The sequence below is a fragment of the Papaver somniferum genome, unplaced genomic scaffold, assembly GCF_003573695.1.
Source record: "Papaver somniferum cultivar HN1 unplaced genomic scaffold, ASM357369v1 unplaced-scaffold_158, whole genome shotgun sequence".
Classification (NCBI taxonomy): domain Eukaryota; kingdom Viridiplantae; phylum Streptophyta; class Magnoliopsida; order Ranunculales; family Papaveraceae; genus Papaver; species Papaver somniferum.
The window spans coordinates 2133819-2158971 of NW_020625264.1; the positions used below are offsets into that span (position 1 = coordinate 2133819).

Consider the following 25153-nt stretch of genomic DNA (forward strand, 5'->3'; position numbering starts at 1 on the left):
TCTCGATTTTCTCCAATGATATCACGTGCGAACAATAGAGATCCAGTATGATAGAGCATCGTCCAGTGAGCGTGGATTGATGAGGCACTGCTGATTTGAGTGGTGGAATGTCCAATCTTGGTGTGTTTAGCACTCACGGGCCCGTAGCCCAAAAAAGGAAATCTTTGTCTAATAAATTCATGTGTGAGCAATGAAGATCCAGTATGATAGAGCATCGTGCAATGAACGTGAATTGATGAGGCATTGCTGATTTCAGTGGTGAAATGTCTAATCTTGGTAGGTTTAACACTGCGGTCCAATTGTCGAGAAAAGGAAATCCTTATATTAATCTGTAGCGCCCCCTAAGCTAGCAGCTGACTAATCCAAGAGATTAACTAAATAAAGAGGCACAACGAATCTAATTCAAATACTTAAACATTCAATAAGAAATCTGCTACAAAATTTATCCCAAAACTAACCCTGCTCAGAATATATATACATGAACTTCTCGCAAATGATACATTTATAATAGTCAATTGGTTTACAGATACAATAAACAACATAATAAACACAGCGGAAGTTAACTAATTAACGGAGTCAACATTTGTGGCTTTCACTGCGCAACTCTGATATGTCTCTGAAAACTGAAAGTAGGAATAATTAACATTTAACTTCTAAGTAATCATAAACAAGATTAAGAAAAAAAATAATGTTTTCCCAGACATTAAATAATGACCAAGTCACTGAGATACACAAACACGAATATGGACAAGCTCTTTCTTCAAACAATATATACTATGGTTGTGCAATTCCGAACTCGCAAATCCACACCTAATCGTAAATATGGATGTCGACAATTCCGAACTCGCAAACTCTCGACCAATATAAGCATAAAAGCTGAATTCATGTAGATATAAATGTGAAAGAGCATATCCTCACAGAAGTAAACAAACATGTATATGGACAAACTCCTTATTCGAACAATGTATACTATGGTTGTGCAATTCCGAACTCGCAAATCCACACCTAATCGTAAATACGGATGTCGACAATTCCGAACTCGCAAACTGTCAACCGATATAAACATAAAAGCTGAATTCATGTAGATATAAATGTGACGGAGCGTATCCTATATACCACAAGTGGAAATTCTCATTTCCCATAACAATTCATAATGACATACCTTACAAGTCCTTTCCATTTCATGGAAATATTCAAAGAATCAACAGAATTATCATAATGCAATTTAAATAAAGCATGGAATGCATAGACAGACAATGCATGGTTTGTTAACTATAAACTTTTGTAAAAGAAACAACAACGGTTACAAAAGAGTCAAATGTATTCCCTCCTCTTTTGATGACAAGCCACGCCTACTTCGAGATCCACGATCCACTGGTTCATCCTTTGAATCGGTCGTTGTTAATATAGACTAACTGTTAATTACACAAGAAGTCCAAGAATCTAGCCAAAATGGCTCCCACAAGTATTATACAAGTCTTTCTAATGATTCTAGGCCCATTTAAGGTTCTACATCTTTTATTTATCTATCTTTAGCATAGCTAAGGTTCACTAATTGAATTGGGGTTGTTTCTACAGTCCATTAGCTAAGTATAATGAGTATCTACAACTTTGTAGAAGAAGCTAAAGGCTAATTCAGACCATAAGTTGTCCAAACACTAATTAAGATTGCTGGCCCTAAGCCCAAGCTTGGGGGTCTGATCCGGCACGGCCCACTAGTCCGGAACACTATACGAGGCCTGACCCAACTGGGTCAATCTAACGGTCAAAGGGTTCAACTAACAGGCAACGTCAGTCAAATGTCAAAGTCCTGGGGTAAATGGTCAAGGTCAAGTCATCTGAGTCAACTCAGGTCAGATCTGTAATTCAGTGAGTTAACACCGATTCAACTCAGTCAGATACACCGAGTCAGCTAAACTGACTGGAATGACTAATAGGCTAAAGCCTAAGCTAAACTTCTATTACAGATCCTTTCATTCAAAACAAACATCAAATCCAATTACAAAGACCAATACAGTTTACCTGCAATTGCAGTTACAAGCTCCCACTGGAGAGATTCAATTCAGCACAAGCTATTTCAGATTCATCTTCTAATCTACCCTCCATATGATAACTACAGTTGCAGCTCAACACAACTAATAACTGGACCACTATCCCTTGGACCTGAACTCCACATATCTTTCATTTCCTCAACTTACACACTTCATCATTCAACTTAACTCTTCCCTGTCACGTACATCAATACCAAATTACTACCTCAGATCAATTCAAACCCATATCATAAACACAAACACACTACCATCTCAATATACTAATCTGATTAAGCTCAACCCAGTACAATCAGTTAAGCAACATCGGCACCACCATTTGTTCCATACAAACTAACCTCAGTTCATTCATATCTTCACTGAATCTCATCCATTCTAACTCATTTCAATCCTGCCTACACAATCTGCGACACTACCACAACTCCCTGCAACCACACTGTCATTGCATACCACTAACTCAGCATTACAATATTTGTAACTCAAAATCCATATGTACAATAAAATTCTACAAACTGCAGCCATCTCATTAACTGTAATGCATAGCCTTCCGATTTCCAGCACACATACATTCAATTCAATAAAACTTCACATCAATCACATATACAAACTTATTCTACAACAGCAGTTGCATTTCAACCATACAAACTAAACTCAATTCCATCTTTTATAAATTCTTACCAACCCTGTAATCATTCTAATTCATTACATCCTGCAAATACCTCCACCAGTTACATTAGTTTCAGCATCTCCAATTCATATCCATCTCAGGTCTTAGATTCATCAACAATTAAGAAAAACAGCAAACCGAACCCAATAACTCTGTAACTTAACTTCATAAGCATTCACATAATCTCAATAATGAACATGAACCAATTCTACTGATAAGAACATTATTTACCTCAATATAGATTCATTCCAGCAAATTGAGATCAATTCCCCTTTCTTACTTGACTTGATTCAACATGCCATCTTAACCATTTCAGCACCACCAGTTCAACAAGATACAACTGTAATTCAATTTCATATCCACCATCTCTAGCTCTTCACTGTCTTAATCATTAGTTTAGTGTAATAATTCCTCCTCCAGTTCCATACACATGCATCTATTTCGAACTTAGATCAATTAACAAACTCATAACTCAGTAATGAAAGTATAAAAACATTAATAAGTTAACCAAGAAGAATAATTACCTCAAAACAGCTTCTCTCAACCAATTTGAAACCAACCCCTTCTTTTTTCTTGAAATGGTTTCTCTCCCCATCAATTTAGGGTCAAATTCTTCTCTACCTTAATCTGCATCAGGGATCTTCCTCTTTTAATTCCTCTCCATCAACTCCATCTCCTTCGTCCATAAACAAACCCATGAATCCTAAATATATGCTCTATCAAGAACCCTAATTCACTGATTTCTTAATCTTCCTCCTTGTAACCAAATACCCAAATTAAAACCATAACCATCTTCTTTACATCGCGTTCTTCAATACCCATCCTCTAATTTCCTCTTAATCACCTCCAATCATATCTTCACTGAATTAAAGAAACCCTAACTTCTTCACAGTTTCATTAACATCTCAATTCTTCTTCAAAGCAATACTACAAGTTAAATTCAGCAATAACCCTTCATCCTACATCCATTTATACTTCGATTTAACCTATCAATTTCATACGGCTCCAAAATTCATCTCAAAACCCTAATTCAAGATCTGTACAAATCTCAATCTTATCAACGCCAGCAACAACTCATACTGCATATAATCTTCATCATGGATTGATTATCTCAATCCAAATCTCTAGTTTGCTCTCAAACACTCGTAGAAGAAGAAGAACGGAGGAGAAGGAGGAGAAGGAGGAATTGAGAATAAAAAGAAAAGAGAATGAGAGTTATCCTCTCGATCCACAAGGATAAGGTCGACCAAAATGATAAAGGCACCCGAAAATTGATATGGGCAGCCAACACGGTTTAACTACGAAAAGGCTATTTTTCCCTTTGAGCAAATCTGATAAAATCTTCTTCGCCCGGTATCCGAATAACATGTTCGAGTAGTCCACTGTGCATAACTTTTCGAGGCCTGTCCAGTGATACTAATTTCGTATCTAGATCGTTGTTAGATTAACCCAATTAATTAATGTTTGTGTTACAGTAATCGAGTTATTAGCGGCTAATTCTTCTCTTGACTATCGCTAGACCAGTCAAATAGCATTGACGAGCTTGAGGGTCATTACATAATCTAATAAGGTTTAGGAAATAAAAATTGATATAAAAAGGACGAGACACCCTTTTTTTTAATTTTATTTCTCCACGACCGACCACCTCCCTCGTCTGAGCAGCAGGGAGAAAAGTTTTTCGGACCGATATCATCGTCCGATCGAGTTCCGGTCAGCTCCGGCGGTACCGACCCGGTGATTATTATTTTTTTCTCTTTAATTCGTTTATATATTATAGTAAGATAAGACGGAAAAACTCACAGCCTTCAATTTTTTCTACATTATCTTCTTCTCCTCTCTGAGTCTCTTTTCAAATTAATTAATCTCCCAATTTTCTTTTAGCGATCGCCTTCAAAGGTAAACTAGGGTTTCTTCTCTGCCTTTTTTTTTCGATTATTTAATTATTTATGTTATGAATTCCGAGTATACTTTGTAGGTTTAGTGGTCTTCTCTATAAATAGTAATAGCAATGATATTGGTTGATTTTCTCAACAGGGAAAAGAAAAACGATGACGGAACCTTGTACCCAAAAAAGACAAGGAAGAAACACAGGCCACACCGAGGAAATAAGAAAAACGGATTTTCACGGGATTACTGATTCTGATAGTAAGGCTTTAAAGGACTGGATACAATTTGAAACTAAGGAAAAAATTTAGTAAAAACTACAAGGAGACCCATTCTTCGGATCTTTCCCACTGTGAAACCCACACCCAGAAATCTGACGGCGCGCACCCATTTTCTAGGAAAAAATTATTCTCATACCCATATTTTATAAAATTCTGTTTCGTTCTTTTTTTTTCTTCTTCTTCATCTTCAATTCCTTTTCTTCAACAGTGCCACCAACCCATCATCCATCTTCTAATTTTGGATCAATTCGATTCAACACTCAGCAACCCATTCATCTTGTTAACCTCCACCTATTCACAGATTCAACCATTTGATCTTCAGAGCAGATCTATCTTCTTCTTTTGAGTTCAACAGGAAACCCATAATCATCTTCATATTCAAACCACCAAGACATTATCAACAATGTCATCTCTATCTCTCAAGAATACCGAAACCCTATCTTCAATTCCTTAATCCCATCTGCTGAGCAGCGACACAAAAATTCCCTTTTTAATTATGCACAAACCCACACAAATTCGCACCAATCTTCACCAAATTTCAGATCTGAAATCACACCCACTGATTTCTCCATCGTTTCTCTAAGTCATGGTAACAAACTAAACATCACCGATATTAAAACAATCAAATTATATTAGGATGCGCACGAAAAAAAATAGATGATTAGGGCTGTAGAAAAAGATAGTTGAATCTCGTATGTGAAGAAAGTGTTCTCGTATGTCATTGCTTATCAATTCGTTTCCTTATCTTCTTTTTTAGCTGCTGTGAATAGGAGTTATGATTCAGAAGAGAATTCAGGGTATGGAGACGGACACAGTATAATATCTACGGTATAGTTGCCACGCACTTTTAAGGATGAATGCTTACAAACTATTAAAAGAGTAGAGATGAGTGGTTTGATGAAGGAAATAATATCTACGTTATGCAGATACTTTTATCTTAGTATTGAAACCAACAAAAAACAAGGTTGCATAACTTGTTATGCACCTACAACAATATCTACATAACAAGTTATGCAGTCATGAAAGTGGATGCATAACCTGTTATGCATCCGAAAATATGACTGCATAATGCATTATGCATCGAGAAAATTGTTGCATAATCTTTTATGCATCGAGAAAATGGATGCATAACCGGATATGCATCATTTAAATATGGCTTCATAACGCATTATGCACAAAAAATTTCTGTACGAACGAAAATCAACCAAAACAATGGCTACATAACTTGTTATAGATGCATAACTTTGTTATGCAGATACATAACTTGTTATAGATGCAAAAATTGATGTAGTTTTGAAAGTGATAAGTAGAATTTCGTTCAAAGACTTGTAAAGATTTGATTTCAGACTTAATTTTGGTTTCACTTAATGTTACGAGAGACTGGGATTCAAGATTCCACCAATAAATCCATTCATGTGATTCATATAGTTATTCTAGACAATTATAGCTCAAATAGAATATTGACTTTGTTTCTTTGCCAAGGTAGATTTTTGAAAAGCAACGACTATAAATCTAAAGCATGGGATATTAAAAGACTTAACCTAAGTATAACCCATCGATTGAAATCACAACCGTTCAATAAAAACCATAAAACAATTAATAGTCCTTGCAAAAACTCATGAAAGAATTCAATATAATTACCACACGCATGAAATATGGCTTCCTCCGTCATCCCAGTGTTGGGGTTTAGCTCATGATGTCGTACAAACTCTCAAAAGATAGAAACATGGATCAAAGAGTGTTTAAAGATGGAAGTACAAGGAAAATCACCAAAAAAGATCAATTGCAACGTTTATATGTGTGGCAGATCGACTGTTACTAACGATACAGAAGATGTAAGACTGCTGGGAACGATACTATGTGTGTCGTGGATAAATCACACTTTTCTGCGACTTACTTGGGTCGTCTAATGTTCTTCAGCTTCGTCTTCTTCCTCCTGCTGCTGCAACTTTCTCTGCAGCGTGATTTCTTTCTAACAGAGCTTCCCCTAAACTACGTAAAGGCCCCAAACTACTCGACTCCCTTCTTAATACTCCTCCAAGACTATACACACACCACAGTCCAAGAATATTGCTTCCAAATCTTTTTTGTTTCTTTCACCAAAAGACTCGGGATTTTTCCTTTTTTATCTCTTCCTTCACGCGTGTTTTGATTTTGTCCAAACTCTTCTAAATCCGGTAATTAACCCTGGAAGAATCCAAACAAAATATCCTCTCCAAACTTGCACGTAATTTCCAACCAAACTATCTCGATAAACTTTCTTATTTCCATGTTTCACGTAACCCCTGTTTTGCTTCAAATCAATATCTAGACCAATTCGGTCCATTTGATCACCTATACCAACATTGTTTGGCCCAATCCAGTCCATCCTGATAAAAATCAGCGATTAAATCTTCTTTAATTATGTTTAAAAATCCAACCTTAATTCTTAACCTTCGCTGCTCACATTTCCCGCCAATTTTGAGGATTTGAAACCGTGAAGAAGAAGGGTGTCCCCCTTATCCTCTGACGGGGTGCGAATAATAGTTTCCCTGAGGTGGCCCTTATCAACTGGGTACCCCTTAGTAATTGAGGTGTCCCTTATCCAAATGAGGGGTTTCTTTAGTAATTTTCTCCCACGAGCGAAAAAAACTACTTTTCGAGCCAATTTCGCCGCAAATGCTTATTTCTCCAAAATTACCTACAAAGACATAAAATAACCAAATAAGTATAAAATCGAGCACTAACAATATATACAATTGAGATATATTAGACAAATAAATGCGTCTATCAAATACCCCCAAACTTATTATTTGCTAGTCCTCAAGCAAATCAAATAAAATAAAAGTCTAACTCACTGTCGCAGGTATCGTCGATTGCATTTAGCGTATTCAATCCTTTAAACCCCTAGGTGTCTCTAGTGGCGGAGTGTTGTCTCCGGAGGGATTACCAGAGGTATACCCACAAAACCTTTATACTCCAGACCTTAGCTATCTACACAGAACCTTGGAAGGCACTAAAGAATCTCCTTGGTTGGCATACTTATTGACTACAGGAGGAAGTACCCTGATGCAAAATTCCAATTGTTGTACACGAGTTCGCACTCAAGCATACTAAAATTCTTATAAAGTGATAGAGCTCTACTCAGATAGTCGCACTATGGACATCAATATCCGGAGTCAAAACTAATCACATGGATAGATCAAGAAGATGGATATAGAGAAAAACATAGATGGTTTTGATGTTTACTAGGTGAACGGTGTTTCTCATATCTGTCTGAAGGCCTCCGCCAAAATGAACATATCCTAATGGACTGAGATACTAGTCTGACTAATATCAACACACTGGCATATACAAGGGTTCCAGTGGTCGACTTTATTGAATTTATTCCAGTTGGTCTGATGGTCTGGTCTCAATTTCTCTTTTTTTCTTTTTCTTTCTTTTTCTCTTTTTTTTTCTTCAACTCTTTTTTTTTTTGTATCTCAATCACTCTAATTCACCCTAGCATTGGTAACAACTTGAATCGTGAGCCCCACCTAATCACTTAGAGAAACATAGTTTAAAAATAAAACAAAATAAAAATAGAAGTGAAAAGGACTCAATGAGATATGGTGAAACTGTCATGTTATTTCTAACACCTGAGCTCTGTGATTTTATGAATAGACTCTTTAGATGTTTCCATCTAATCAGATTGGTTCCTCAACTCCTACAACCAAAATGCTTCCATCCACTTAGATTGGTTAGTGTCATCCTTAATAGGCATAAATTTCTAGGCTCTGGAGTTTAATTATGCAACTAAAAAATTTCTCCTATACCCCCAAACTTAAATCTAACATTGTCCTCAATGTTCTAAAGATAAAATTAAAAGCATGAACAAGGAGAAATTGTTACCATTTGAAGCAAAAGAGATAAGGAAAGATATTATCGTGTTGCATGAGAATGGGTTACCTCCCAAGAAGTGCTAAGTTTAACGTCTTCAGCCAGACTAAGAAAGGATTAGTCACCTCATAGAATCTTAAAGTAATAGCCAAAATATATGTGGGTCATCAAAACCAAATAGAACTATCACAAGTAAAAGGAATCTGCAACATGCCAAGAAAATGAACAAATAAAGCACACCCTTGTCTCGTTTCCTGTTTAAGACAACTACATCTAGTTGTGGTTCAGGTTCAGGATCTATAACTAGGTCCAAATAAAATATTTTCATGGGTTGCATTTCCTCATAGGTTAGATCCAAATGTTCAGGTTCTAGAGTCTGGAAAAACTCAAATAAAAACTTAGAAGCACATAATAATAACCTGAATAATTGAGGATCCTCTAAGTCAATCAGATTTGACTTACACAGCTGACCACAATGAGAGTGGTGATCTTCCTTAAACAAGTATGTCGACCCTAATCTCCTAAAGTAATTAGGTTTAGTCTCAAAACTTAATATTCGACACATTTGAAAATCAAACATTCCCACATTTGGAAGAAAAATATTTGGTGGGAAAACAAAGTCAATCTGGGTATCATAGCCTAGGTAAACCACATCAACCAGAGGATGGGTTTCTAATAACTGAAATTTCTTGTGGACATCACTAGGTTCAGGAAAACGTGTATGAAGATAATCTTGTAAAATGGTTGAGGCACATATGTCAAGTCCCAAGTGAGGGACCTTTCTAAGAGTTAAATCACATGGAGAATGATAATCACCCCCAAACTTAGAGTTTTCAGTGTCTCTAGAAAGACTAGTCACAACTTCCCTAATTTCAAGGTCATCTAATTCATGAAAATGGTCAATTGATTCTTCTAAGTCAGGTACATCCTCACTCATCTCGACGAGTTCATTTTCTTTTTCTAAGTCTATTCTTTCTAAATCGCTAGACTCAAAATATACTCGTTCCTCTAAACCATTATTAGCTTCGTAATCAAAAGGAAATACTACATCGTCTAAAACGGGGGTATCTCTAGTCAAATCCTCGTCCTTTTGAATAGGTGAATAATTAATAAAATTATTTGGATTTGAAATAGAAATAATATTATTATTAAGCTCAGTTGGAGTAGCTAATTCCTGATCACTATGCCTATTTATTTCAAATTCTTCATCAACACTATCCTCAGCATAATCATTATAATAACATGAAAATGGTTTAACCTTAACTAAACAAAAAGTAGTGTTACCAATTATATCCTCGTCATCTTGATTATGCAAATAACTATCCTCATTTTCAAGGGAATTATTGAAAACACTATATTGGAAATTAAGACCATCTTGAGCAGTTCTTTCCTGGGCCTCTAACAACATTTTCTGAGTCGACTCACATGACTTCCTGATTTTATCTAGGAAAGAAGGTTCACACGTTGCGTTTCTTTTATTCATAACTAAGTTATTCATCTCAGCTGAACTATGTGTCGACTCAAGTAACTTTTATGTCGACTCAGCTAACTTATATGCGGACTCTAGTAGAGAAGAATCGTACGACCGGTGGGCGTATGGATAGTAATTGGGATCACCATGGTATGGGCCATAACCTTCAAAAGGTTGATGTTCCCAAACACTATTCACACTATGGTCAAAGTAGTAACGTCCATTTTGAAACTCAGTCGGATATTCGTTGTATTGGCTATTGTAATACCAGTTCGGCATTCTATTGCGGGGGTGTGAGTTGTCACACAAAATAAAACCCACTGACAGGGGATTCGTGGGTGGATAGAGTCTTACCTCCCGTACCATACGGGCGATGAACCGTTGAAGTCGACTCAGTCCACCGACTCCAATGTCAGTGTACGATCCCGAGGGTCCGAGACAGTACCGTAACTGTCGTCCTTCCCTGCAAACAATTTATATTTAATTTTAACCCTTCCTTAGGGTTTAAAAATAAAAATGTCCAAGTCCAAAAATAAAAAATGTCCAAAAAGGAAAAGAAAAATTACAAAAATAAAACCCTATTTACAGTTTCTAAAAATAAAACAAAATAACTATATACAAAATCTTCTTCTTCACTCCTTTCGGATTCCTCTTTCCTTTCCTTCTCTGGCGATGCTTTCCTTCTATAGCACTTTTTCTTTCCTTGTAGCTTCGCTCCAAATCTGAAAAGAATAGAAAAATACCAAAACGCGTAAAAAAGAACAAAAATAATAAAAAGAAAAAGAAACCTAAAACAAATCTAAATACAAGTCTTCGGCAGCGGCGCCAAAAATTGATGTAGTTTTGAAAGTGATAAGTAGAAGTTCGTTCAAAGACTTGTAAAGATTTTATTTCAGACTTAATTTTGGTTTCAATTAATGTTATGAGAGACTGAGATTCAGGATTCCACCAATAAATCCATTCATGCGATTCATATAGTTATTCTAGACAATATAGCTCAAATAGAATATTGACTCTGTTTCTTTGCCAAGGTAGATTTTTGAAAAGCAACGACTATAAATCTAATGCATGGGATATCAAAAGACTTAACCTAAGTATAAGCCATCGATTGAAATCACAACCGTTCAATAAAAACCATAAAACAATTAATAATCCTTGCAAAAAGTCATGAAAGAATTAAATATAATTACCACACGCATGAAATACGGCTTCCTCCGTCATCCCAGTGTTGGGGTTTAGCTCATGATGTCGTACAAACTCTCAACAGATAGAAACATGGCTCAAAGAGTGTTTAAAGATGGAAGTACAAGGAAAATCACCAAAAAAGAGCAATTGCAACGTTATATGCGTGGCAGATCGACTGTTACTAACGATACAGAAGATGTAAGACTGTTGGGAACGATACTATGTGTGTCGTGGATAAACCACACTTTTCTGCGACTGACTTGGGTCGTCTAATGTTCTTCAGTTTCGTCTTCTTCCTCGTGCTGCTGCAACTTTCTCTGCAGCGTGATTTCTTCGTACCAGAGCTTCCCCTAAACTACGTAAAGGCCCCAAACTACTAGACTCCCTTCTTAATACTCCTCCAAGACTATATATACACCACAGTCTAAGAATATTGCTTCCAAATCATTTTTGTTTCTTTCACCAAGAGACTCGGGATTTTTCCTTTTTTATCTCTTCCTTCACGCGTGTTTTGATTTTGTCCAAACTCTTCTAAATCCGGTAATTAACCCTGGAAGAATCCAAACAAAATACCCTCTCCAAACTTGCACGTAATTTCCAACCAAACTATCTCGATAAACTTTCTTATTTCCATGTTTCACGTAACCCCTGTTTTGCTTCAAGTCAATATCTAGCCCAGTTCGGTCCATTTGATCACATATACCAACATTGTTTGGCCCAATCCAGTCCATCCTGATAAAAATCAGCGATTGAATCTTCTTTAATTGTGTTTAAAAATCCAACCCTAATTCTTAACCTTCACTACTCACATTTCCCGCCAATTTTGAGGATTTGAAACCGTGAAGAAGAAGGGTGTTCCTCTTATCCTATGACGGGGTGCGAATAGTAGTTTCTCTGAGGTGGCCCTTATCAACTGGGTACCCCTTAGTAATTGAGGTGCCCCTTATCCAAATGAGGGGTTTCTTTAATAATTTTCTCCCACGAGCAAAAAAACCCACTATTCGATCCAATTTCGCCGCAAATGCTTATTTCTCCAAAATTACCTACAAAGACATAAAATAACCAAATAAGTATAAAATCGAGCACTAACAATATATACAATTGAGATATATTGGACACATAAATGCGTCTATCAATTATGCATCGAGAAAATTGTTGCATAATCTTTTATGCATCGAGAAAATGGATGCATAACCTGATATGCATCATTTAAATATGGCTGCATGACGCATTATGCACCAATTTTTCTGTCCGAACTAAAATCAACCAAAACAATGGCTACATAACTTGTTATAGATGCATAACTTTGTTATGCAGATACATAACTTGTTATGCAGTCGAAAAAATGGTTGCATAATTCGTTATGCGTCTGCATAATGTGTTATGCATCTTTTTTGGAGGCTGCATAATGAATATGCAGCCAGTTTTCAAAAAATTTCCCTAAAACGATGATCACCTCCGATTTTTCGTGAAAAACAAAAATTTGATATTGTTGTTTGTACTCGTTGCGTAGCTCTCTTTAAAAGATTTCCAACGATATAAAATTTGTAAAATTTCAAGGCGCGGATTTTTAGATATGTTATATCCAAGTTGTGTTGCCAATTATACCCCTGAAAAATTAGGATGCATAACGAGTTATCCCTGAAAAAACAGTATGCATAACACGTCATGCGGATGCATAAACCGTCATGCAGACAAGTTTTAATAATTTCGGATAATTATGGGTGTCACAGAAATATTTATGGGTGTCACAGTATCCAAAATTAATTGTGGGCCTGACAATGAGAATATTTTCTTTTTGGATCTCCCCCTAATTTTCCCTTTATGGACAGTATATCTCTGATATGATTCGAAAGACATATAAACGAGAATATAAAAGTGCAAAAGAAGTACTTGATGACTATAAACTCTTACCGGTAACAAACTTCAATACCAACCAACTTTGTATTTGCCTGCCTAATTCATACTGTATTATTATAAGAGCATATCTGGTGTTATATGTCTTGAATCGTGCTCATTTTCGGTTGGAACGTAAATTATTATAAGAGAAACATATCATCAAAATATTATATATAAATTCATTGTCGTTTGGATTTTACGGAGAAAATAACACAAATCATGTATGACAGTGTCCATGGATCCTCCTCTTATTATTATTATTCCTAACTGAGATTTTTTGTTTTTTTTCTTACATTTAGTCTCTTGGTCCCAAATTTACAAAGATAAGAGCATGTTTGGTATAGTTTTTAAAAACAGTTTTCAAAAATAATTTTTTGTTGTTTTAAAAACATACCTTTTTTTCCTTGTTTTCATTTTCTAAAAATTGTTTGGTAGGATAAAAACTGTTTTTGAAAACTAAGAAAAATCAACTAAATCAGATCAAATGTAAAGACTCGTCTAAGATATAGTGATACTGACCATGACTCACTTGCAGTCATTCCCCCGATCTCTTACTTTGTTCTGAAAAGAAGAAAAAGGAACAAAAAAAAAGAAAAAAGAGAAAACATAGAAAACAATAATTTGTTGTTTTCATTTTTTTCCCTTTTTTTGTTTTCAAAAACAGAAAACAAATGGAAAACATTTTTCTGAAAATGTTCCTACCAAATGCTTCGCGGCTTTGCTACCATGTTAGTATCTGGTGCAGCAGTTCAGGATGACCACAAAGAATGGATCCGTGAACAGCTAAAGGAAGATAATGCTCGTGAACTTTTTTTGAATGCCCAACACTTTATAAGACATATTGGAATAATGCCCTTGAGAGGATACTGGACAAAGATGTTGTGAGTGAGATAAATAAACGATATACAAGAAAGCTCGAGTATCCCGAGAATATTAACCACAATCAGAATGAATTCCAGGCTGATAACGTTGCTAAAAAAGATGGCAGAGTTTAAGGTATTACTAAGAAAGCATGTAATGGTCCATGGTTTATTATCTTTTTGCAGCTGCTACTAATCTTTATGTTAAACTCAAGTGTGAAATATCTTCTGCGAAAAAGTTTTTGGAGTTGCTGTCTAAACATTCCTCTACTTATTTTAAGACAATGGGGAGTTTAGGGGATCGATTAACCAAAAACATGGGAAGGGAATTTTCTAAACTTCTAGGTCCTGACGAGGTAAACTGAAATATTGAGTTTATATTGTAATTATTGGCTAATTCAGTAAATGATGAGCCTGTATCTGATAGTATTGCTGGCTTGATCTCTAATTATTTCTATTCTGGGTGACGCAGCATGATCTTGTGACGTTGTGGTTCGAGGAAGAACGCATGAATGAGCTAGTCCAGAAAAAGAAGGAACCAAAGGAGAAGGCACGAGATGCTTGTGAGGCTAGTTGGTCCAAGGTTATGATCTCTTCTGGGCTTCTTTCTTAAAACTATATATGTGGTTTATCTTGCCCTACATCAAAACTCTATAAGCTCTTGGAACTAGCTTCTGAACAGATTTATTACTTTGCTGTATCTTTCTGAATTCCAGTCATGAAACAAACTATGGTATATAAGTAGCTAGCACACGCAATTACACACAAGGAGATAGATGGGCAAACAACCCAAACTCCCGAAAAAATATAACGGTGCGCAACACTCGATCAATATACATTCTTCTATGTAAACAAGAGCTTTTCAATCAAACAAAATAATACATGTAAAGAAGCAGCAGAATGCAAAATCCTTGCAAAACTCGCCGTGAACACCTATTTCGACATGAATGTAGACTATGTATGTTTCGAATTTTTCTTTGTGTTTTTGTTTGCTCGCTATCCTTTCTTTCTACTAGATATAGCCACCCATCTGCGGCTAGTAAGAATTGTAAGATTCCTTCAGTCTGGACTTTGATTCACTTCTCTTGGTTCGGAATGATGAGAGCGAGAAAAATGACCGTGGAGCTGCACATGAAAAAAAATCGAAAAACGAAGTTGTTCAACAATTAAGATACCGGAGAAACAATTAGAATGTACTTTAAAATTTCATGATATTGAAATGTAGGAGTGGAAAAAGAACAGGACAACCAAAACCCAATTGCATGGTCCTGTCAACTAAGTAGATCTTAAGTTTATGCCCTGCCTAAAAGATTCTTCAGTTTGTAAATACAAGTTTTTGATATCCAGGGATTCATGTTGGTTTGGAGATGTGACATTCAATGTAATGAAATTGGAGTAACCAAAAGATGGAATCTTGGACCATAGACTAACACAGACACGCTTTAGCAAGTTTTGGTTGTTTATCAAGATAGACTTTCTGCTTAAAACACATTTACAAGTATACAGAAGTAACAATATCGTTAAGGAATTACGGGACCAACCTTTTGAGGAGCCTCCTGATATGCGGTCCTCTCTTGGCTTGAACATTTCAGAAGCTGCAGGATTGGAGCTACGTTTAGCTGCAAAATGCAAGATAGCCTTATATCAGATTTTAGAAAACCATATGCATGCCTATGAAAGCTTTTTACATATTCAATCCAAACTCCAATAAAAAAGAAAAGAATACAGCAAAAGATACATTTGCAGTTACATCTCTGATCTAAGCAGCCTGCAGTCAATCGGGTTTAAAATAAATGGATGACAAATAGAAATTTGATCATAGTTACCTTGTTCACTGTACACCTCGCTATTGCTGAAGGAATCGTAGGAAGTACGACTTTCAGGATACCCAAGCCTTGACTTCTGCAGTTCATCTGATGGCCGATTTGAATTGTCATCACGGCTCTCCACATTGTCATAATCTGCATCTGAAGTTGTAGCAGGCGAAACCCAACCCACGATACTCTCCTTTTTCTTACTTTTCTTTCCAAATTTTAGCAACCTCTTGATCCCTTTTTTCACATCCTTGCGGTAATGATGATGGGAGGTATTAGCTGGGACAATTGTTCTTCCACTTTTATTCCTCATCATAACTTCACTCTCTAACTTCGTAAGAGATTGGGAATTCCAAGATGAATGGCTCCCTATTGGAGACTCCAAGCATGCATCATCCGATGATGAAAAAGTTGGTTGCACAAGTGGATTCCGGGACCCAGTACTTTCTTCAATAAAATCCTGCATAGGTTCTATGATACCATGTAATGTTGATGGCAATGCAGCAGCCTCAGCTACTGCATTAGGATCCACTTGAGAAAATAACTCAAGGACCTCGCTGTTTCTAAACCCAGAATGGCTGGATTTTTCTGATTCCCACTTCAACATTAAGTTTTCATTTTCTGATATCACAGCAGCATTTGCAGCCATAAATCCTTGTTCTTCAATCAATGGGTCAGAATGTGCTTCTGCCTCCTCCTCCACTTTGACCAGGACCGCAACCGGATCTTCTTGCATCTTCTGAGGTGATTCATCTAGCTCTTTTTCAGATTTCAAATTCTCAGACGCCGTCAACGCTTTCAGCTTTGCAACATTAGCACCAGCACCAGGACCGACGCCACTGCCCTTTTTGAGGAAGGGCTTCGAAGCTTTGTTTGTTTGATCAACACGCTCTGCTATGACAGACGACGCGTCTTTCGACTCACGAGCGGAGCTATTTCTCAAGGACTGTGCCTCCCGTGGTTTGAACTCCTTGCTGATAGAAAACTCGTCAATGTTGCTCTTGCTACGGTTATACTTTCTCTGCCGGTGTGTTGGTGAGGCCTTCGAGTTTTCTAGCATGGTCCGTCGCTTGTTCAAAGGAGAATGTGAAGGTTTGGTCAACGATTTTGTGATGGGGATTGTTGAAGTTCGAGGGATGGAGGAAGACGAGGTTCTATTAGAAGACACAACTTTCTTAGCTGCAGAATTACTCGAAGAAACATCTGTTGACTCCCAGGGGAGTGATCTACGTAACTCCCACAGATTATTCTCAGGAAATTCATCATCAACAGAGTCTATGAATGATACCTGTTCGTTGTTCTCATCTGTCGAACGGATATTGAAGGACCGAAGCCTCTCTGCACGGCAACGAGCATTAAGATTTGAGTCTTGGTTTCTTGAGGAGTACCCTGAGAACTTGGCCTCCATTTCTGCTCTATTTCTTTCCAGACTCTCTTCCATGGCCTTCATCTTGGCCTCTTTCTGAGCCAATTCTTCCCTGAGCTTAGCATCCCGTTTCTCCACGTACCTGTCATAAAATTTACCCTTGGACTCTGGAAAATCAACCTCCATTTTCAGCTTGGAAGCACCACTATTACTAAATCTACCATAATCTTCATGATCTACCACCATACTAGTAATGGAATTTGCATCTAACTCCTTTCCTGAGTTACTGTCAGATGGCAATTTCTTGGAAGTCGAGTGATCTCCAAGAACCCGACGCTTGTGTTGTTCGAAAAGTTTCTCCAATTCATTTGCTTTCATTTGCAGATCATTGAGTTCTTGATTCGCTTTCGAATACGAATCAACCTGAACAACTTCTGGAACATGCATATCGACCTCGAACTGCAACTCTTCATTCTGTTTCAGAATTGAACCCTGTCTTTCCAATATCATTCCATTGACAGGATCACCACCCGGATCTTCAACTCTGGGTTGGGAATCACCTGCAACACCGGTTTCTAAACGAGGCACCAATTGATCTTTCTCTGACATATGATCATCCTTTCCATCTAAACTCGGCTGTTGAATATCTGGCACATCATCCACAGTATGAACAGGCTCCGCCGCAGCATCTTGTAAACTTGCTGTTTTATGCTCCGTCTTGAAATCAAACCCGTCATCATCATCTGTTGTACCAATTGCAGCAGCCAATTTCCAAGCAAAAGATTTCGAATGAAGCGGCGAAACCAATGGAGACGCAGAATTGTCTTTTGCATTTCTTTTCCTTGCCTTCTGATTCTTCAAGCTTTCCTGCGACCGTTTCCCTCCGAACGGCGGTGGACTATCTTTAAAAGTATTTACATTTAGCTGTTTAGGAGGTTTGAATTGATGATCTTTAAACCCAATAACAGCAGGAACAACAACAAGATTATCTCCTACAGCCCCTGTACCCATGAAAGGCATATATATGTTACAACCTACGTCTAATTCCGGCCGCCTTCAAAGAGGGCTGATCCGTAAAAATGTCAACAACAAGAACATCCTCAGAACTCCAGAAGAAAGACGAAGAAAAAAGTTTTTGTTATGTTGATCTTTTCCTTCTCTTCCTCTTCATCTCTTCATTCAGCAATTCATTATTATTATTTCCATTTTGAAATTTTCAACTTTCAACGATGATCACCACCACGTCGCTGTTGCTGGAATTCCTTCCCTTTCTTCTTCTTCTTCTTCTTCTTCTCCATCCATTGCTTTCAGCACGTCTTTTCTCTGTTTTAGGAAGGAAGAGAAGCAATTAACTAACTTTGGGTGTTTGACACGTGGTGGGTTTGTATTGACCAAGGAAGGTTTGCCGCCCTTGCCCCTTTTATGTGATGCAACAAAATCTTTGGAAGTTTGAAGAATTGAATTTGGTTTGTTGGTTCCTGCAGAAAGAAGTTTCTTATGCTGGAGAAACTCTTAAGATATTGGATGATTAAATCTTTTCTAGACATCACTTTCCTGGAGAGACAGATAAGATGTCCTGGCAAAGCGGCATTAATATGCCCAAGATGCCGATTTATGCCATCTTCAACCTTTGTTCTGCCCAATATTCCAATCAATAAAACAGCACAAGTAAATAAAATTTCACATATTCTAGAAGAGCCAAAAAGTAATCTCCCTCTTGGTTCCAGTAGTGTATGGAAACATGCAAATTTAGCCTTCAATCCCAGAAGAGCCAAACAGTAATCTCTCTCTTGGTTAATTCCATTTCTTGTTCTGTTTACAACTGTGATGTGCATTTCTGAGCAAATAACAGTCTCAAATACCCCTGAGCAAACTCACTCTCAACCAGCACCGCAGAGTCGACTTGTCAGAACGGCGATTACATTTTCTGAGCAATGTACCCACAGGCTGAACGGCGATTACACTGTTCTCTTACAAACAGCCTGAAATGGGCAACTCAGTTGTAACAACTGCAATGTACATTTTCTGAGCAAACAACAGTCTCAACAAGCACCTTAGAGTCAACTTCTCACAACCCACAGGCGCAACTTTGTGGGCGTTTTCTGAGCAAACAACACTCTCAACACATCAGACTCGATTAGTCACAACCCACAGGTGCAACTCAGTTGTAACAACTGCAATGTGCATTTTCTGAGCAAACAACAGTATCAACCTGCAGAGGCAACTCTATTTACAGCAGCAATCTGAATTTCCTCAGCAAACACCAGTTTATACCAGCACCAATTTGTCACTACCAACAGGCACAACTTACACAACCCACGGACAGTTTAACAACAGTTTTACACATAAGCTTAACTTGTTTACGGGAACGCATTATACTGTGTTGCCATTCGGCAACAAGAACAATTTTATTGGGTCATGCTCTCACACTCGAGTGCACAATGAGCATGCACTTGTAAGCCGTCAGATATCACATCCAATTATGTGCATCTTTATAGAAGTAAGTCTGATGGCTTAAAGGTGCATGTTCATTGTGCACTCGAGTGCGTGATAGCACCAGTCCAACAATCTTCTCAAAACATATCTTAAGAAATTAAATACCAAGTAAATGCTTCATCTGGACAAAATGCAATACTAGCAAGATAGACATAATATAGTCCTCAAACTCTGACTGCAAGAAAGTTTTTTTGCAATCCATCTATTTAATGCCGCAACAACTGTCAAAGAGATATGAAACCATACGTAGATACCAAAGACCAAATCAGGGAACTAATTATCACTATTCATGTCAGACTTACCTCAAATACAGAATGTGGTCTTGGTCATGAGAAAAATATAGAGAACAAAACCTAGGAGGTTAACCAGCCCAAAAATCAGTAAAATGGATAACACTACCTGTGTTCTGTACCATTCTCTCAGATACGAGTAAGTCTTTATTTTTTGTAAGATCAAATGGTTTAATCCCATTTCAAGCTGTTTGTTAGAGAACAATGAAAATTCCTATTCAATTCCTAACTTTCAGAAACTGAGTATCAGTAACTTCCCGAACAAAAATAGCTAATTCTAGTCAACCAAAACCGTACTTCACCTCTAATATATGTTAATAAAGGGGTTCTATTTATGTACTGTATAATATAATGATGACACACAAACTAATACGAAAGAATAAATGATGCAGACCAAATTAGGGAACTGGTTGTCATTATACATGAAAAACTTACTAGGCTGGGACAAATTGGTTTTGAGGAATTTTTATGCTACACATTCCAAAGCAAATAGAAAAAATTATGACAACTAAACCACATTTGAATAACACAGATGATAATTAAGAAGCAGACATGTTCACCTGGACAAAACAAAATACAGATACACTAGAATGATACACAATATGGTCTTCAACTCGACTGCGGAAAAAGAATGCTTTCGGATTCATTTATTCATGTATTGCAGAAGAGGAAAGTTCTATGCTGTATCAACTGTTAAAATGATACGAAACCATAATCAGATACCAAAGACCAAATTAGGGAACTAATTATCACTATTCATGTCAATAAATACTTGAAGCCAGACTTAGACAATAATACTTGAAGCCATGTCGAAATCCACTAACACACATCATACCAGAACCAGATAACCAAGACAAGACTGCGTATACTCATATAACTAGCTTGTCCTGACCCACTGACCATTTAACAACCACCCTGATAACACCTAAGATTACCATGTCTATCATAGTGCAATATACCCACAACATTGAAAATTTTAAGAAAATAAATGCAAGGGAAAATTTTCAGCATGGACAGATGACATATGGTAATGCAGAACGCTAGCATGAAATTCGCAGTATAGTCCTCAAACTGGATTCCAGAAAAAGAAAGTTTCACCAATCAATCTATTACTCATGTATTGCGGTGAAGGAAAGTTCTATGCTGCATTAGCTGTTAAAATGATATGAAACAATAATCAGATACCAGAGACAATATTAGGGAACTAGTTATCATTATTAATGTCGGACATAGAAAATAATACTTGAAGCCATGTCAAAATCTACCAACACACACATACCAGAACCACATAACCAGGACAAAAAATGGATATACTTATGCAACGAGCTTGTCACAGCCATAGACCATTTAACCAACACCCTGTTAACAGCTAAGCTTACCTTGTTTATAGTAGTGCAATGTATCCGCTACCATTATGACAACAACATTGAAAATTTCTCTTAAGAAAATAAATGCAACTTTTCACTTGGACAAAATGGCATATATTAAAATGCAGAACACTAGCATGACATACGCAGTATAGTCCTCAAACTCGATCGCAGAACAAGAAAGTTTCAACAATCAATTAATTCATGTATTGTAGAAGACGGAAGTTCTATGCTGCACCAACTGTCAAAAAGATAAGCAACCAGAAATCAATTCATGGGACTAATTATCACTACACATGTCAGCCTAACCTCAAGTAACCGAATGTAATCTTGGTTATGAGAAAAATACGGAGAACAAATCCTAGGATGTTATAAATCAGTAAAACGGAGATTCAGGGCCTGATAGACATATGTATCATTGTCTAAGAAACTAGTGAAGTCTTTAATGTCTGTAAGATCAGATGGGCAATACTGAATTAGTTTTCCTACTCACCACTATAATCTATTCAATTCCTAATCTTCAGAAACAAGTATGAGTAGTTTCCCAAACAAACTAAGCTAGTAACAGTCAACCAAACCATAAATTACCTGTGGTATTAGTTAATAAAGGGGTTCTATTTATTTACTGCATAATAACGACGTACCAACTGCTACGAAATGATAAATTAGGTATGAACCAAATTAGGTAACTCGTCATCACTATATCTGAAAGACTTACCTTACTAGGCTGTGATATTGAGGACAAATTCATTCTAAGCATCTTTAACGCTACATAATCCTAAGCAGCTGTAAAAATTTATGACAATTAAACCACATATGAATTACATAGATAATAACTAAGAAGCAGATAAGTTTGTTGTAGAAGTACAAATTACCATTTAGGTATTTCACCTAATAATTAGACGAAGATACAAACCCGAAAAACTAACCACTATTATCACCGTTGTCAATATTATTGTTGTGGTTGTTGCTGTTGTTGTTGTTATGACGACGGCTATTACCACCACGTCTCCCATGCTTTACCTGCGAAAGATCCACTTGAGTTTTCATAAAGAACTGCATTCTCTGCAGTTCAAGTTCTTTCATAAACTCCATCCTTTGCTGCTCCATTTCAAGTACTTGTTGCAGCTTCGAAGTTTCAATCTGCTCATACGCTTCACCGAATTTCACAATTGCTCTAGTTAACTCCATTATCGAATTCTTCCAGTTACCACTTTCCCCACCACCACCACTACTACTACCCCTTTTCTTTCCAGAACTACGATTCTTCTCCCCTCTAAACGACCCACCACCACCCCTAACTGGCATTGAATTTGTTGAAGGCGTCGGACAAGCTCTTCTTGCAAACAGCCTCGGCCTCTTACGAACATAATCCGTCTCAGGTGGCAAACTATCAGTAGAATTAGGCGATTCATCATCATAAACAGGCTCTTCACCAGACGAATCCGTTTCAACCGCATATCCAGCATTCTTACGCCTCTGCTGCTGTTGCTGTTGATAATGCTGCTGCTGCTGTTGATGTTGCTGCTGATGATTCAAGTTCAAATTGAGACTGGGATGATCATATCTAACTAAATGAACGGGTACGGCAAGCGGAACTTTCCCAGTCCCTCCTCCTCCACCACCACTCCCACTCCCACTCCCACTCCCACTAAGGTTATGAAACTGTATCGGCGCAGGAGTAGTATTACTCGGTACAGGCGTATTAACATGCTTATTACTAGTACTATTACTATTATTATTAGCAGCAGCAGCAGAATTAGGTCCAATCAAATGATCTAACCTCTCATAAAAACACCATTTACTACTAAACCCAGTATCCGAAATCTTATTCTTCTCAATCTTATACTTTTTCTTCAACGTATCGATTCGATTCTTACACTGAACATCAGTTTTAGAAGACTTAGTATAATCATCACGGCTGGTAACAATCTCAGCTACATCTTTCCAGTGTTTCTGTTTCAAATTACCTCTGCTCAGTTCCAGATACCGCTCTCCCCACGCATCGATTAACGTCGATGTTGCTCCTTCGCTCCAGCAATCTTCACGGCCGTGACTGTGGTGTTGAGCAGCAGCAGCAGCAGGAGGGGGAGGAGTGTTTGTGGCGGTGGAGAGAGGAGGTTGTTGGATTGGTAAAGCTAGGGTTAGGGTTTGTGGTGGTGGTGGTGGTGTTGTTGGTGGTGGTGAATCTGTCTGTTCTTGTTTTTGTTGGTGAGATTGAGGTTGGATTGACGAAATTGGTGATGGAGATTGTGATAGTGGTGGTTCTGGTTCTGGTTCTGGTTGTTGTGGTGGTGGTGATGCTTGGGGGTGATTAGTGGTTGGAGAAGGTGGTGGTGATGGTGAAGAGGTTAGAGATTGGGATGGGGATTGCGAAGGATGATGAGATTCAATTTCATCTTCTTCAACTTCCATGATTGAGATTTGAGATTCTTCTACAGAGGAGCAGAGATCTGAGCTGGGATGGGATTTTAGGGTTTGATTTTTTGGATTTGGAGTGAATTAGATTTCGATTTTTTCAAGGAAGATGAAAATGAAATTTGGGTGAAATTAGAAATGTGATGAAGGACACGTGGAAGTGAGTGAGTTTCAAGTGGAGTGGAAGATTATTATTACCGGCTAGATTTTGTATATGGATCTGCTTTTTACTTTACTGTCTGAGAGGAGAGTTAAATGAGGGGATGAGGTGTCGGTGGTTTTGAGGTAAAAGGTTTGTTGTTGTGAGAGTTACGGGTGGCCGGTTAGAGGAAAATTTAGTAAGTTGGAATGAGGGGACAGCTAGGGCTGCATAGTAATTGAGCGGAACCATCAAACCGAGTTGAACGAATGAACCGAGCTGAAATCGAGCCGAGTTGTTCATCTAACTCCCATTTCAATCATTGAAACATTCTTAGAAGACGACAATAGTTGTCTCACATCAATTATTAGCTTCGTGTAGTAATATTGAAGTGATCGAATGATCAATACAAAACATTCCGAGTCTACATCAAATGACTGTCTCACAAAAATCATGTAAGATTTTACAAGGCGGTTTTCACATGATCATCTTTTGACTTTCGTCAAGAATATAAGTAGACTAGAAATCAAGACTTATAGTTTTGGAAACTAAACTTTACAAACAAGTTTGAGATAGCAACGCTTGCGAGTTCGACCGAGTAGGGCTCTAACAATCTCCTCCTTTGCCAATTTTAGTGACAAAACTATCATTACATATGAATTACAAAATAAATAAACTTTGTAACTTCTCATCCAAATGCTTGATTTCCTTGGTTCTTATACATTACTCGAATCTTCGTCACTTCCAAGTACTCCAGTGATTCTGAACGTTTTCAACTCAGCATCATAGTTGTTGAAGATCTGTAGCGATAACAATGAGAAAACAGTTGCTCTCAATCATTGTTATACAGTGTCATAGTATTGTTACATAACATCAAAGTTCAACTGTATCACAACTTTGACAAAAATACTATGGTGATATGTATCACTCCCCCTTAGTCAATACTCCATCTCACATGAAAACCACTCCCCCTTATACATAATGATCCGTCAACCATATGTATTTGTAGTATGAACTACACATTAATTCTCCCTTTTTTTGTCAATAAAAATTGGCAAAGGTACGAAAACTAGTCGTATCATAATGAAATTCTCACGGAGACACTTCATG

At 37.3% G+C, this 25153-nt stretch overlaps 3 protein-coding genes and 1 long non-coding RNA gene across 5 annotated transcripts; 1 reads left to right on the forward strand and 3 right to left on the reverse strand.

Moving 5' to 3' along the window:
* Positions 1-1946: 1946 nt before the first annotated feature.
* On the reverse strand, positions 1947-3901 carry LOC113337243. Its single transcript, XR_003354146.1, has 2 exons — positions 3240-3901; positions 1947-3151 (listed from the first exon to the last, which is right to left on the reverse strand). It is a non-coding gene; the product is annotated as an uncharacterized LOC113337243 (long non-coding RNA).
* A 10294-nt stretch (positions 3902-14195) lies between these two features.
* LOC113337285 lies at positions 14196-14785 on the forward strand. 2 transcript variants are annotated; one of them, XM_026582997.1, is made up of 3 exons: positions 14196-14289; positions 14435-14509; positions 14626-14785. In XM_026582997.1, exons 1-3 carry the CDS (start codon positions 14242-14244, stop codon positions 14764-14766), a joined length of 264 nt encoding a protein of 87 aa, XP_026438782.1. In that variant the 5' UTR covers positions 14196-14241; the 3' UTR covers positions 14767-14785. The 2 variants fall into 2 exon arrangements, with proteins under 2 accessions (XP_026438782.1, XP_026438780.1); XM_026582995.1 differs by having other exon boundaries at positions 14237-14509.
* Positions 14786-14872: 87 nt separating this feature from the next.
* On the reverse strand, positions 14873-18840 carry LOC113337283. Its single transcript, XM_026582993.1, has 3 exons — positions 15980-18840; positions 15695-15772; positions 14873-15278 (listed from the first exon to the last, which is right to left on the reverse strand). Exons 1-3 carry the CDS (start codon positions 18351-18353, stop codon positions 15190-15192), a joined length of 2541 nt encoding a protein of 846 aa, XP_026438778.1. The 5' UTR covers positions 18354-18840; the 3' UTR covers positions 14873-15189.
* Positions 18841-22270: 3430 nt separating this feature from the next.
* Positions 22271-24092, reverse strand: LOC113337284 (trihelix transcription factor ASIL2-like). Its single transcript, XM_026582994.1, has one exon. It carries the CDS (start codon positions 23899-23901, stop codon positions 22411-22413), a length of 1491 nt encoding a protein of 496 aa, XP_026438779.1. The 5' UTR covers positions 23902-24092; the 3' UTR covers positions 22271-22410.
* Positions 24093-25153: the final 1061 nt, after the last annotated feature.